General features: G+C 34.7%; 1 protein-coding gene and 2 long non-coding RNA genes across 8 annotated transcripts in view; 1 reads left to right on the forward strand and 2 right to left on the reverse strand.

Annotated features, from left to right (window-relative positions):
* Positions 1 to 4433, reverse strand: part of LOC146993028 (transcription factor unc-3-like) — a 101520-nt gene extending 97087 nt beyond the window's left edge. The window contains exon 1 of the mRNA XM_085808032.1: positions 4321 to 4433. Coding sequence (XP_085664158.1) covers positions 4321 to 4418 — 98 coding nt within the window. The 5' untranslated portion in view covers positions 4419 to 4433. The remainder of the gene's footprint in view (positions 1 to 4320) is intronic.
* Positions 1 to 7968, forward strand: part of LOC146993029 (uncharacterized) — a 51506-nt gene extending 43538 nt beyond the window's left edge. Inside the window, exon 3 of the long non-coding RNA XR_015038667.1 lies at positions 7925 to 7968. This is a non-coding gene — a long non-coding RNA (uncharacterized LOC146993029). The remainder of the gene's footprint in view (positions 1 to 7924) is intronic.
* An 895-nt stretch (positions 7969 to 8863) lies between these two features.
* Positions 8864 to 15377, reverse strand: part of LOC118187489 (uncharacterized) — a 43973-nt gene continuing 37459 nt past the window's right edge. For all 6 annotated transcript variants that reach the window (XR_015038666.1, XR_015038663.1, XR_015038661.1 and 3 more), the window contains one exon: positions 8864 to 10578. This is a non-coding gene — a long non-coding RNA (uncharacterized LOC118187489). The remainder of the gene's footprint in view (positions 10579 to 15377) is intronic.

The following is a 15377-nucleotide window of genomic DNA, read 5'->3' on the forward strand; positions in this document are numbered from 1 at the left end:
AGAAAGCACTGCGAATGGCGGATGTTAAAGATCTGAAAAGCGCTTTAGTGTATGCCATGAAATTTGAGGCAGCCCAGCAAGCCACCCGTCGAGACCGCCATCCAGTCAGAGCTGCTCAAGTCCAGGAGCCAGGGGATCAAGTCACTGCTCGTCTAGACGATTTAACTAGACAACTGAACGCCTTGAGTCAGAATATTGGTGACAAGAAACCGACCGTAAAGTGCTGGAACTGCGGTGCTGAAGGACACATCCGACGAAACTGCAGAACACCCCAGGGCACGGATGCTAAGACCGCTCCTAACAAACAGCAGGGAAGCTAATTAGTGGCCATCTCGCGGGGCGGAGGTTGCCAGATCATGAAAAGCCCCAGTTTAAAGCGCTTCAGATTTCTGCAGTGAGAGGCGGCAGTAATGGACTTTTCATAATAGGACATATTAATGGAGTTCCCTGCAATATGACGATAGATACAGGAGCCAACGTTACCATCATCCGAAAAGATTTGGCTCAACAACTGGGAAGCAAACTTATCTGGACGCCGCCCTGCGTTACCCTACAGACTGTGTCCGGTGAGAAGATCAACATCGATGGAAAAGTAAATGCTAACATCACGTTTGGAAGTGCCGCTTACCATCACACGGCATATGTAGCAGAGATCACTGATTCTTGCATACTCGGATTGGACTTTCTAAGGAAATACAATTTTTCCTTGGACTTTAAAAATAACGAATTGCATTCTACATCTGAGGACATAGCGTTATTTGGAGTCAATGATGAAGTTAAATCTGTCCATAAAATCATAGCACAAGACAATATCACAATACCGGCAAGAACAGAAATTTTACTTCCTGGATCCATAGCCGAAAACAAAAATTTCCGCTACGGCGTCATAGAATATCCCAATAACTGTAATAGCCCAAAAGGAGTACTAGTAGCCTCAACACTCGTCGACCTATCCAGAACGGTTATCCCGGTGAGAGTCGCCAATGTAACTGAGAAGGGGAGAATTATTAAGAAAGGTGAAGTGGTTGCAGCATGTACTCCAGTAACCACCGTTGAAAGAAAGAGTAACATCCAAGAATCCGTGTCCTCAGAGAGAATTACATCGGAGTTATTGCAGAATGCGCAATTAAACGATGAAGAGAAGAATGCTGCCGATCGCGTTATTAAAGATCTTCAAGTTGTTTTTTCCCGCTCGTCTTCTGACGTGGGTCGAACTAGTTTGACACAACATAGAATAGATACCGGCGATCATCGCCCGATCAAGCAACATCCAAGGCGTCTGCCGTTTGCTAAACAGGAAGAGGTGCGAACACTGTTAAAAGATATGGAAGAAGGCGATGTCATCGAGCCTTCAACAAGTCCATGGGCATCTCCCATCGTTCTCGTCAGAAAGAAAGACGGCTCAACAAGATTTTGCGTTGACTATCGCCGGTTGAATGAGGTTACGAAGAAAGACAGTTACCCTCTTCCTAGAATTGACGACATTCTAGACACTCTTTCTGGAAGCAAGTGGTTCTCAACGCTTGATTTAAAGAGTGGGTATTGGCAGGTAGAAATACACCTTCATGACCGAGAAAAGACGGCATTTACTACGGGACAAGGGCTTTGGCAATTCAAGGTGATGCCGTTTGGACTGTGTAATGCGCCGGCAACATTCGAACGCCTCATGGAGACTGTTTTGAAAGGACTTTCCTATGAAGCCTGTCTGATATACCTGGACGATATCATCATCGTCGGAAAGAGTTTTGAAGAGCATCTAGAAAATCTTAGAAAGGTTCTTCAGAAACTGAAAGAAGCCAATCTAAAGCTGAGTCCCGCTAAATGCAAATTGTTCCGAAAGGAAGTGACTTACCTGGGACATGTCATCTCTGCAGAAGGTGTGCGCACGGATCCTGAAAAGGTATCAGCGGTTAAATCCTGGAAACGTCCCGAAAATGTCCATCAGCTGAGAAGCTTTCTAGGGCTTTGCACCTACTATAGGAGATTCGTGAAGGACTTTTCTTCCATCGCAAGACCCCTTCACAAGCTGACAGAGAGCAACCAAAAGTTCTTGTGGACAAAAGAATGCGACGATGCATTTAACAACTTAAAGGAGGCTTTAACATCTGCTCCAATCCTGACGTATCCTCAGCACGACCGACCATTTATTCTCGACACCGACGCGAGCAATGAAAGTGTCGGTGCTGTTTTGTCCCAAGAAACAGACGGCCAAGAACGTGTAGTGGCGTACTGGAGCAAGTGCCTGTCTAAACCGGAGAGGAATTATTGTGTCACCAGGAAAGAGTTGCTCGCCATAGTCAAAGCTGTAGAACAGTTCCATCACTATCTATACGGCAGAAAATTTCTGCTCCGCACCGATCATGCATCATTGACCTGGCTTTTAAATTTCAAGAATCCTGAGGGTCAAATAGCCAGGTGGATACAGAGACTCCAAGAATATGACATCACTATCCGTCATCGTAAGGGATCATCACACGGAAACGCCGACGCCCTGTCTAGAAGACCTTGCCAAGAAAACTGTCCATATTGTTCCAGGGTGGAAGCGAAATACGAGCTGCTGACTCCGGTCGCAAGACAAATTACAACATCAACATCGGCTGATCGAGAACCGTGGAGTGATGATGAAGTCAGGAAAGACCAGCTGGAAGACCGCGACATTAAACCCATAATTGATCTAATGGAGTCGTCAAACAGAAAACCTACCTGGCAGGACATTTCTATCTGTAGTCCTACAACCAAACAATATTGGGCACTCTGGGATTCACTTCACATTCGAAACGGCGTCTTATACCGGAAATTCGAATCGGATGATGGGAAGACGTTCCGATGGCAGCTGATACTTCCAAGATCCCGCAATCCTGATGTCCTTAAAGAACTACATAACAGCCCTACGGGAGGTCACTTTGGAATAATGAAGACCTTACAGAGAGTTCGTGAGCGCTTTTACTGGAATAATGCAAAGGATGACGTGCAAAAGTGGTGCCGATCTTGCGATGCCTGTGCAGGTCGGAAAGGACCTAAGAGACGCAGCCGAGGCAAGCTGCAACGTTACAACGTAGGGGCGCCTTTTGAACGAATCGCCTTTGACATCCTGGGACCTCTGCCACGAACTGCTGATGGCAACAAATACATACTCGTTGTCGTTGATTACTTCACCAAGTGGCCTGAAGCTTATCCTATTCCTGATCAATTTATTTTAAGTTCGTAAAATAGTTAAGTGCCTACATTTCATGACGATGTGAAAATGGAGTGTGCAGAGTAAAATCTCGTTTCCTATAGGCCATTATGTCTCAAAATGACGCGATTTCGTCACAAAACATAAAATAAAAAAATTTTTAATTCGAATTTCGAAAAAAATCGCTTCGAGGTGCACTGGCTCTTGTCTAAATGCACCTATCTACCAAATTTCGTAGCCGTGAGTCTATTAACTTACGTGCAGCGCGAACGAAAGACACGCACACACAGACAGACTCTTTCTTTTATTATACTATGTAGAGACTATATTTTTCAATTTTAATAAAGTTATTTTGATGTTTTATGTATTTTTGCCTTGCCACGAAGTGTGAACTGAATTAACTGAATGAGAAATATATATCTAATGAAATTCGAGGAAATAAGTTTAAATTAAATGCAGCAAAAACAAATCGTACAAGGAAGTCATGTGGTAATACACATTCGATTTTTTTATAAAGCAATGGAAATATCAATGCAATGACATTAAAAATTTAATATGTTTTTAAATTAGTAATGGAATTATATTCATTTATGTACTCTTAATTGCATTTATTTTTATACTAAAAATTAGAATTTTAATCGCACTATTTGAGAAAAAAGTAACAAAAAGTGGTAGTTTGCATACTACATCATTACCAAATAAAATATTTATAAATACTTTCGGATTGTTTTCCCTTCCATAATACAAATTCTTTAGTTAAATCCTTAAATCAAATTTCAGGTATAGTAAGCATTAATTACATTAATCTACATTCCATTACCAGCAATATTCTTATATTTTAAGAAGGATATGTTTCTGAGACATGTTACTGTATTTTGAACAAGCGATGAACTAAAGTTCAAAAGCTTGACAGGTCTAGATGATATGAAAATTTCTTTAATAATATCCCAATTTATTGAACGATGATCGCTAAGCAAATCTTCGACTTGATCGACACTCAGTTATTTAAAGTAAATGATCTAACAAAGCGAGTTTCGTCTTCGATGTATTCTATCCCTTCATTAAACATCTTACACTACTCAAAATCTCTTACGCTGAATAAAATATTGCCTTCAAAAGCATTTTACAAAGTTTCAAAAACTTACCTAGCGGATTTCCATTGCGAGGACAAAATTTCACGCAGATTCTTTGCGATAAGAATCGCTATTTTGGGAAATTTCCAAAGGAAAAATTCTTTATTCATTAAAAATTAATATATCTGCAAACGATAAAAGAAAATGAAATGCGAATTGTTGCCACATGTCGATGGAACTCGTCAACTTCTGAAAAAACTTCGCAAACGAATTTTGGACGCTCGCATTTTAAATTATTCATTCTCAATATTTTGATTCCAATGTACGGAAATGAATTTTAAATAACAAAAGTAAAATGTAAATCCACTGCACTACAGAAATCTATAGAAAGCATAAAACGTAATCTGCTGTGATTGCTATGAGCAATTAAGCTGAGAATGGCTGCATATGAATTGAAGAATTTTTCATTCAAAGCAATTGAGGAAGTTTCCAAAATTACGTAATTTCCTACTTTTTCCAAGAAAAAGAAATGAAATCTTACAAGAAATCCACTTTTTACTCTATCTTGTGTTCCTAATTGGAAAACTAAATTTGAAAAAGTTGTAGTACTTATTGCTGAGTACTTCTTTCGTTGAAAATTTGTTCACATTTGTTCACTAGAAAGCCATTCTGATTTCATCTCAAGTAAAAATTTTTAATTGAATTTTATTATTTATTTATTTCTCAAAAAATAGAGACATGATTTTCAGAAATATTCAGAAAGGGAAAAAAGAAAAAAAAAGATTTCTGGATTAGGTTTTTGTCATTTTGCTCCATCTACCGACTGTATAATATCGTTCATTTATTAACACAACATCTATAACACCTTATATCTATAAAACAACATCTTACATCTCCTCTCATAAAACAAACTGTTCAAAGTTCTATCAATTTCACTCGTGCAGTCAACAGCTAAAAATTAGACAGCTCGCGAAGAAAATTGTTAAACTATGGATTTAGTATCCCACATTCGGGTTCCTGCTATGCGTCGACCTCGAAGACATTATTCTACTCTTGACATCATAAAAAGAACCATCATCGTAAATAAGCCGAAACCTGAAAAGAAGTACGAAGGGAGAGGGGAAGATTGTGTGCTAAGGACAATATTGAAAGGAAACATCTTAATTGTCCATCTTTGCACAATAACATCGTCAACAGTCCCTTCTATATTTCATCTAAAACGAAAAATATCTTCAATCTTTAACAGTTTTGGAAATGTTCATTTCATCTTAAAAATAGCATTTACTGAAATAAAAGTCATTATTAGGTGGAAACTCACAGTTCGGTTATCAGTTGTATCACTTCAGGTTAAGAACGTCATAATCAGTATTATTTTATTCATCTTCTTCTGCTTGAGTCCATTGTTTTATGTATTCAGCGCATGTACTTGTTTTAGTGGGTCCTTCATGATCTCCTTCTTTTACAACATCATAGGAGTCATTATTCTTTATTTTGACAATCTTATACAAGCCTAAATACTTTGATTTTAACTTATTGGTCCAAATTGCGTCCTTTTGATTGCTACTAAATCATTAATTTCATAACATTTTGAAGAACGTCTTCGAAAGTTATATGTTTTCTTATTTTCTTCTTGTACCTTAAACATTTGTATTTTCGCATCTTTTCGAAGCTCTTCTCCGTAAGTTTCAAAACTATTTTGAATTTCTGCGTCAATTATTTCTTTTCCAGAAGTATAATCAGTATTTGCTTGAAAATTAAAAGCATTTTGTTTGCTTACTTCAGATATAAAATTAACAGCTGATATTGCTTTAGAAAGTCTTCTTTTGGGGACAGAAGATTCTTCAAGAAACGCCTCTTCTGTGACGTTGTCTTATGTTTAGTTGCTTTGTAAATTGATGTTGAAGTCGCACTAGATGGCGTTGGAACAGCATCAGCACCACACAGGTCTCCCTAATGTTCCCAATCATCAGCATTAAGAATTTCTCGCAACTGACGACAACCTTTCTGATATAATTCTGATATCTTCATGAGTGATACACATTTTCCTTTCTAATTCTGCTTGTTTAGCAAATAATCTCTTCTCCATAATTTCCCTCATGCAATCTTTTTCTAAAGCTAGCATTTCTTGCATGTTCAGTTTAACATTTTGAACTTTATTTTCTTTCTCAGACAGGATTTTATCTTTGGTGATTGCTACTAAATCATTAATTTCATAACATTTTGAAGAACGTCTTCGAAAGTTATATGTTTTCTTATTTTCTTCTTGTACCTTAAACATTTGTATTTTCGCAGCTTCTATTTCATTCTTGGCATCTAATAGTTGTTTCTGTAAAATTTCTACAGCCTGATACGGAAAGTTTTCTTTCCAAAGACATAACTTGTTCTTCATGAACATCCAAATCCAATTGTAAAATAGATTTTACTTGTTTTAGTTGAACACTTTCTTTATCTCTTATATCTTCTGGGTATCAGAGATATAGGTTTGTTATCTTTTAAAATAATATGCATTTCAGAATTAGTATCTTAGGCTTGTCTTCCTTTAAGTTTTTCAGACATACCAGGATCCAGGATGGAAGTTTGATATTTCTGTTTCACCTGCGCACACTGAGCCGGTTCTTGGTGGTTGTATTGGTTACGCGGTCAGAGCGGACAGTGGCTACAGTGGACACGTGAGAGTAGCTAGGTGGACAGAGCGGACATTCTCGCACTTATTGTGTTGTTTTCCTAATCAGTCATATGTCATCTATTGTGTAGTTTCGAGCTTTGCACCTGCTGTAGAGAAAAGCCGATACTTATAATAGAAAATGTCTTTCTCATTTTCTCAGTCGATGTTTGATCCTTATGAAGCGTGTATGTCTTTTTTAGCGTCGAAAAAAAATCTGCGATGGAACCCATAGCCATTTTAAAAAAATTACTCTCTACAAAAAAAGAATGTTTAGTTGTAGATGATTACCCACACCGAAAAAATAAATTAGGAATGAGTTGGGTATGTGTAAAAGAAAAGACACATCGTTGTAAAGGAAATGTAAAGAGAAATTTTCAATACAAAGTACTGAAGAAAGTACATATACGAAGTACATTTCTGCGTGCCCAACATTACTGAGAACGAAGTTAAAAGGAAGTTAGAGACTTGCAGAAGAAAAGTCCCCCCCCCAAAAAAATCAGTTCCCGTTCCCCATATATTTCCAAAACTACTTTCAGAATTATATCAAAAAGGTTATGATTTTATTACTAAAATACCGGCATACTCCAGTGCCAAGACTGTTTTATGTAAGGAGAGGAGAAAGGCTTTGGGAGCTATCCTAATTAAAAGGCTAAATATTGACAAATTAAATACATAAACTGATTCAAAAATTTAAGTTTCTCGTTTGAATATTTTGATCAATTTTGTGTTAGTTAATATTTTTTGTATTTTCCATATATTTGTATTTTCCATAGCTGTCACTGATATTACTTACTGAACCAACTCACAGAACATTTAGAATTCGTCTGCAATTTTCATCAAAACAGATAAATTCAAAGTGTGCAATTTTGCTGTTTAAGTTTTAGTTTAAAATACTAAAATTCAAACAAAAAATGCCTACAATGTTTAAATTGTAACATGCATTATTTTGTGCTTTTGTATTTTAATATGTTTGTTTATATTTTTAATATGTGTTTTTGTTTAATTTAAAAGGGTCAAAATTCAAGCAAGTAAATTTACACAATTTAAAAATTACAGTAAGCATACTTGTCTTATTTTATCTTAAAATTCTAAAAGTTAAATGCTTACAGTTACATTTAAATATTTCTAGTAGCTTTATTTGCCATTTTTTCCCCTTAAATCTTTATTTCATGTTTTATATTTATTTTATTTTTGTTTGAAAAGTTTTAGTTTAAAATACTAAAATTCAAACAAAACAATGCCTGCAATGTTTAAATTGTAACATGTTTTATTTTGTGCTTTTGTATTTTAATATTTTTGTTTATATTTTTAATATGTGTTTTTGTTTAATTTAAAAGGGTCAAAATTCAAGCAAGTAAATTTACACAATTTAAAAATTACAGTAAGCGTATTTGTCTTAAATATTTTATCTTAAAATTCTAAAAGTTAAATGTTTAAAGTTACTTTTAAATATTTCTAGTAGCTTTATTTGCCATTTTTTCCCCTTAAATCTTTATTTCATGTTTTATATTTATTTTATTTTTGTTTAAAAAAAATCTGAATTTCAGCTTTAAAAAAACTATTTAAAAATTACTAGTTTATTTAATTTAGTTTTTTTGTTTTAAAATGCTAATATGAGCCGGAAAGTTTTATATGCATCAGAAAAAGAAATATGTATTTATATAAATTTTGCAGATTAGAAACCTTGGAAGTTCTATCATTAGATGAAAAAGAATAATTCATTTATTACATAACAGTAAATGGTTTAGAAACATGTAATTTAAATCAGAATTTTCCGAATTCATTTAGTAGGAAAAAAGTCCATATCAATCATGAAATTGGTAAATTATCAATTGTAAAACAAGTTAAAAAAATTAAGGAAATGTCGTTTTCCAAATAATTCTTATTAAAATTCTGGATTGACAGTCTCGTTAATTCACAATAAGGGGGAGGACAAAGACCACAACAAAGTTTTGTTCACATCTAATACAGCAAATGCTTTATTGTGTGCTGCTGCAAAAATAATCATTAACGGTTTTTGTAATAAAATAGTAACCATAATAATACAACATACTACGGAATCATAGCACCCATATAGTGCCACCTATTCCAACTGGGCACAAAAATAAGAAAAACTAAAGCAAGTCACAATTTTTTTTTCTGCTGTAGCATTTTGTGAACCAAAGTGGTCCTTTCATTTATATCCAACAATTTAAATATTTCCATACATTGGTAAGATTTACATTTTCATACATTGGTCAAACATTAACATTCAAGCATATATTACTACAAACTGACAAAACAGCAGTGTGTGTTATGAAGCATTTCAACAAAGGTGTGTTTCTTCGTCACACACGTATATACATACATAAAAATATCTTTCTACATTAGTAATAATAATATTATTGCAAATAATATGATTCAGCATCATAAGCATAACAGTATTTTTTTAGGGGAACAGCTTTAGTACAATACATAAGTAAGAAATTACATTAAACAAAATGGTCTCGCAAAACAGATTTAATTCATTAATTTGAATCAGTTTTGCCAGCAAAGATTTTTAAAAGTAGAACTGAATAAGATATATTCTCATGTACTTTTAACTCAATGAATGTCTGAATTAATATAATTTATAAGTATAATATGGGCATACTATATATGTAATATATACAATCCCTTTGTTTTCAAATAATTTTCAATCTACAACTAAGTAGTTTTTGAAGCAGCTGTGTGATGCCATTTGTAATAAGCAAACTATGACTCTAATGATTGTATTCCACAAAACATAGAATTTGTTATTAATAAAATAAATATACTTTAAATAGTTTTTGACACACTTCAATCTGTGTATCGCTTCATTATGAATAAATAAATTTCTTAAACAATTTTTGTGTTAGATTAATATACAATAACAAAGTTTTGTAAAGTAGGGAAGAAACATAGTAGAGGTTTTGTGGATTATTTCTCTAAAATCCCAAGTATTCAGGAATGGTACTTTCACCTTTTATAGATAGAACTAAGAACAGCTGTACATTGACAGCAAATTTCGTGTTCAGTACTGTAATTAAAAAATGAGTTTAGATGTTGCAATAAATTTTACTCTTCACCATTTAACATGTTTTGATAAATTCTATCTAAAAGCTCTCAAAAAATTGTCCATGGTGTCACTTCACTGGCTTTCTTTGAATTATAAGCAAATTTCAGAATTATTCATACCCTACCCCAAAACATACATTTTTTTACACTTCAGTTCGTGAATTTGTAATACATTTTCTGGTATTGGTCTGAAGGTTCACGTTCCTGCACAATGAAAGAACACAACACTGCACAGAAATCACCTCTTCTTCTAAAATGCACTTTTCAGAGAGTTTTTTTTTGGGGGGGGGAAACTTTCTTTTTTTCTCTTAACCACAGTAAGTGTTTGACAGCAGTTTTCGTTGCCTTTTTATGTTTTCCTTTATTCTTTCTATGATGTGTTGGTCTTCAGAAAAAGATCGCGACTGCAAAAATGCTGGAATGATGGATAAGAAGCCATTGCTAGGTGGACCAATGGGAGCACCTGATTTGGTAAGATCACGCCTCATCATCATTACACGATCAAATCATGTGTAGGGCGCCATTGACAGTTTACACATCTGGGCGGACGATACGAGCTTGACGACCTTCCCATTCCAACAACAGTTCACCTAAATTCAAAGGAGATTCAAATAAATATTTAATCAAAATTTAAATAAATACTCATTCATTCATTTAAATAGAAAGAACAAAACGTTATTAACAGAAAATTGCTAACGGAACATTGTTAACGGAACAGTGTTACATAATGAAACACTGTTACATAATGGAACATTGTTAATATTGTTATTTAAATTATTAACTTTGCTTATGACAGAAAATTAAGATATTAGCTGAGAAGCTAAATATAGAGATACTGCAAGAAAACTTGGAATATCATTAGGCTTACCAGAAGTCCTCTTTTGACTAGAAATGATCTCGTCTGGCGATGCGGTGCCTGCCTCTCAGCCAGTTATTCATATTTTTCCACTTATGTGTTTAAATTTTAAAAGTCCAGAATACACTCAAATGATATTAATACAAACCTAAAAGAGCTTACAACATTCTACAATGCATTCATTATTACACTAAGGCACAGAAAGAAGTTTTGATGGAGCAGAACCTCTTATATGGATATACAGCAGTGAATTAACATGGTCTGAAATTGAAGCTTCAGGTGTAATTAAAAAATGTTGTCTAAATAAACAATTAAAACACAACTTTGAAGCTTTAGAACAGCCATTTTATTTTATTTTTAACAATAACAATGGTAAAGCAAAAACTGGTAACCATGGTAACGCTTTACGACTGTGCAGATAGTCTCGCAGACGAATACAAAAATTTTAAACAAGGTGAAAGCATTAATGAAGTTCCCGCAAATAACGCAATAAGCATGGATCATCCTTTTGATAATTGATTAAGTTGATGATTGCAAAGGCTTTTTGGCTAACTAGTTTGAAAATTTGGAACGGGATTATTTGGGAAAATAAATACTGAGAAGATGGATGGATATTTTTCGGGCATTTCAAAGGAGTCTGATGTGTACACCACATTGCTTCCTTGTAAATATTAAATTATGCACATTTTTCTTGCATTCCATTTATACTTAACCTAAAATTAAATTAAACCTACTTCGTCGATAGCACATAAAGCAAAATAGAATAAATGCATTCTTTAAAATTCACTGTATTTATTTACCATAGAGACACCCTGGAGCTAGTTTCACTTAACAGCGTTACATTTCATTCATTTTATAACTCGGAATGCACAAAAATGATATCATCTCAAGAATTAAATTATATTACCTGAAGAAATAAATTATATCATCTGAAGAATTACATATTTTGCCTAGGCTTTGTGTATAATGCATAAACATTCTATAGAATGACAAATGCTCTTTATTAAAAGATGTTCATTCCTCAAAAGTACAAATGTTATTTTGAAAAAGTAATGAAAGAGTCCCATTAAAAATCTGTCATTCAAAATACGTAAAAAAGTAGCGAGATGAATTTGATACAACATTATAAATTTGTATTTTTTATCTGGTCGAGACTGGGAATCAGTAAGACAACAATCTACCTGACAACGGAAATTAATTTCAGAAATAGTCATAAGTTTCACAACAATGCCCTTTATTAATAACTTTTTGTTTTTTCCGGCAGAGCTCACAAAGGTGGTTGTACAGTTCAGTATCATTTATGTGCAATGTTTTTGTATTTGGTTGAAAGTTCTTTCAACATTCTGTCGCTTCACCCATGTCCAGTACTCAAATGAGTTTTCATGAAGTACGGGAAATAACTCGGCATCCGCAACGTAGTACTGTACAGTATTGACGCTTCCTTTAAAATGATAAATCAATGTACTTTTCTTTTCCACAAATACACATCTTAGCGATTCAGGAACCATTAGTCCCATGGTTCCTTCTTAGTAGTCATTTGGGTTTTCATACATGATTTATTAACTTCTAGTAAGTAGTTTAGGTTCTTCAAAATGAATCAAAAATGTATTTCATGCTTTGCCTGTTTCTCATTTGGTATTCCTAGGAAATGTATGAAATATGAATAATTTCATACATTCCCAGCTAGTTATAGGTATTATGTACAATGCCTTTTAATTTTTTTATTACTACGGAATTCATATTTCATGAATCATCTTCAAGAATTAGATATAAAAATATACAATTTTAAAAAATGTGTTTTAGTAATATAATGCACATGCGAAATTTCATGTGAACAGATGCCTATGAGGGCTGAAAGTTTACATAAGAGAATACTAAATCATTTGTTCGAACCATTTTAAATAAAACTAATAGAAAACAAAACAAAAGGTGCTATGCCATTCAATTGACTTCTCTACATAAAAACAAGCACTAATCTGCTGCAAATAACAGGAATGATTAAGCATTCAGCAATATAATTGAGATAAACATAGTGAGCAGGGTGCATGCACAATGCTTACTCACCTAACGGAGGCTAGTCTCCAGATATATTGCTCAACCCTGAATGCAACACAAGAAAGATATTAAGAATGCAGGCATAATAGAATGAATGCAAATAACACTGCTTAAGGAATGATCGAAGAATACGCAAAGAAGCACACTGCACAAAATAAATAAAAAAGTAAAATGGGACAATGCTATATCTGCCGTTCTACTAGGGAAACCCGTAGAAAAGATGAGTGTCCTTAAACGTATACTCTAATATTTCAAGTCTCGTAAACTAGCGTTAGTCCTGCATATACTCTTAATATTTTCTAGTCTCATCTTCAAGTGTTCGCTACCAAAAACCAGTTCAATATGCCAAGCAGATATAAAATGGTGCTCCGTGTAAAAGTGAACCGCACGTTTTTCAATGAACACAGTTTTCAACTCAACACGAGTGAGTACAATGAACGTGACAAGCAAATATTAAATAGGAACTCTGGAAATATGTGAATAGCACATAGGATGCACATTAATATACCCAGTTGATATTGTTCGTTTTAATGCATCAGAATAACTTCTTATATCCAAACTCTACAGTCAACATTCTCTATAAACTCACAATCACAATGCATAAAACACTGCTAAAATACTCATTCATCACAGGGTTTCTTTAATAACCCATCTTCCAGAGTAACTTATAAATTTCGCTACAATTTTTAATACTCCACGGAAAATTTTGGCTGGGCCTAGTGATAATAGAATGCTCCATCAATTGAGTCATACAACAGGAGGTACAGCAACTCAGCTGGTGGTAAGTAAGCGTACACTCTCTCTAGGGTAGAAACTTCTTCTTTTTATGGGATCAGATGAGTACCGTTCACTCGCTGAAATAAACCGGTTCTTATTTATAACTTACAACTCACTAATAATAACCTTGATGAAAAAATTTGAGAAAAAATGTAACCTTATTCGGGTACAGTATTATATTTTAATTACGCTAAAGCCCTCCAGGAATATCTGCCTAAAGAGAGTGATGCCTTCGTGGAGGATTTTCGAAGTAAAACTGGTTCGTATACATGTTACACATCAGGAAAAGCACGAAAACGTCATGCAGCCAGCCCGTTTGCCGGGATTCCAACCTACTAATGTTCAGCGACTTTACTGCTCGGCCAAGTTAGGCATAGATATTTTCAGAGAATTTCTTTGCTCCTGATTTTATTTATTGAGATGATGGTAAAGCCTTGAGGGCTATCTATCTAAGGGAAGGATGCCTTCATATAGAGGACTTTCTAAGGGAAACTGGCTCGTATACACATTTCAAATGGTGAAAGCCACGAAATGACTCATGCAGCCAATCCATTTGCGGAATTTGAACATCGTATCGAACTACCAGTGTTCAGCGACTTTATCGCTCGGCCGCTGGTGGGCTGTTTGCTCCTGAAGAGAAGAGACTTGTGTCCGATGCTAACACTGCTTAAGGAATGATCGAAGAATATGCAAAGAAGCACACTGCACAAAATAAATAAAAAAGTAAAATGGGACAATGCTATATCTGCGTTCTACTAGGGAAACCCGTAGAAAAGATGAGTGTTCTTAAACGTATACTCTAATATTTCAAGTCTCGTAAACTAGCGTTAGTCCTGCATATACTCTTAATATTTTCTAGTCTCATCTTCAAGTGTTCGCTACCAGTAACCAGTTCAATATGCCAAGCAGATATAAAATGGTGCTCCGTGTAAAAGTGAACCGCACATGTTTTTCAATGAACACAGTTTTCAACTCAACACGAGTGAGTACAATGAACGTGACAAGCAAATATTAAATAGGAACTCTGGAAATATGTGAATAGCACATAGGATGCACATTAATATACCCAGTTGATATTGTTCGTTTTAATGCATCAGAATAACTTCTTATATCCAAACTCTACAGTCAACATTCTCTATAAACTCACAATCACAATGCATAAAACACTGCTAAAATACTCATTCATCACAGGGTTTCTTTAATAACCCATCTTCCAGAGTAACTTATAAATTTCGCTACAATTTTTAATACTCCACGGAAAATTTTGGCTGGGCCTAGTGATAATAGAATGCTCCATCAATTGAGTCATACAACAGGAGGTACAGCAACTCAGCTGGTGGTAAGTAAGTAAGCGTACACTCTCTCTAGGGTAGAAACTTCTTCTTTTTATGGGATCAGATGAGTACCGTTCACTCGCTGAAATAAACCGGTTCTTATTTATAACTTACAACTCACTAATAATAACCTTGATGAAAAAATTTGAGAAAAAATGTAACCTTATTCGGGTACAGTATTATATTTTAATTACGCTAAAGCCCTCCAGGAATATCTGCCTAAAGAGAGTGATGCCTTCGTGGAGGATTTTCGAAGTAAAACTGGTTCGTATACATGTTACACATCAGGAAAAGCACGAAAACGTCATGCAGCCAGCCCGTTTGCCGGGATTCCAACCTACTAATGTTCAGCGACTTTACTGCTCGG

This window comes from Stegodyphus dumicola, chromosome X1 (genome assembly GCF_044657685.1).
Source record: "Stegodyphus dumicola isolate Sdum_Otavi_A_Nest chromosome X1, ASM4465768v1".
NCBI classification, from domain to species: Eukaryota; Metazoa; Arthropoda; class Arachnida; order Araneae; family Eresidae; genus Stegodyphus; species Stegodyphus dumicola.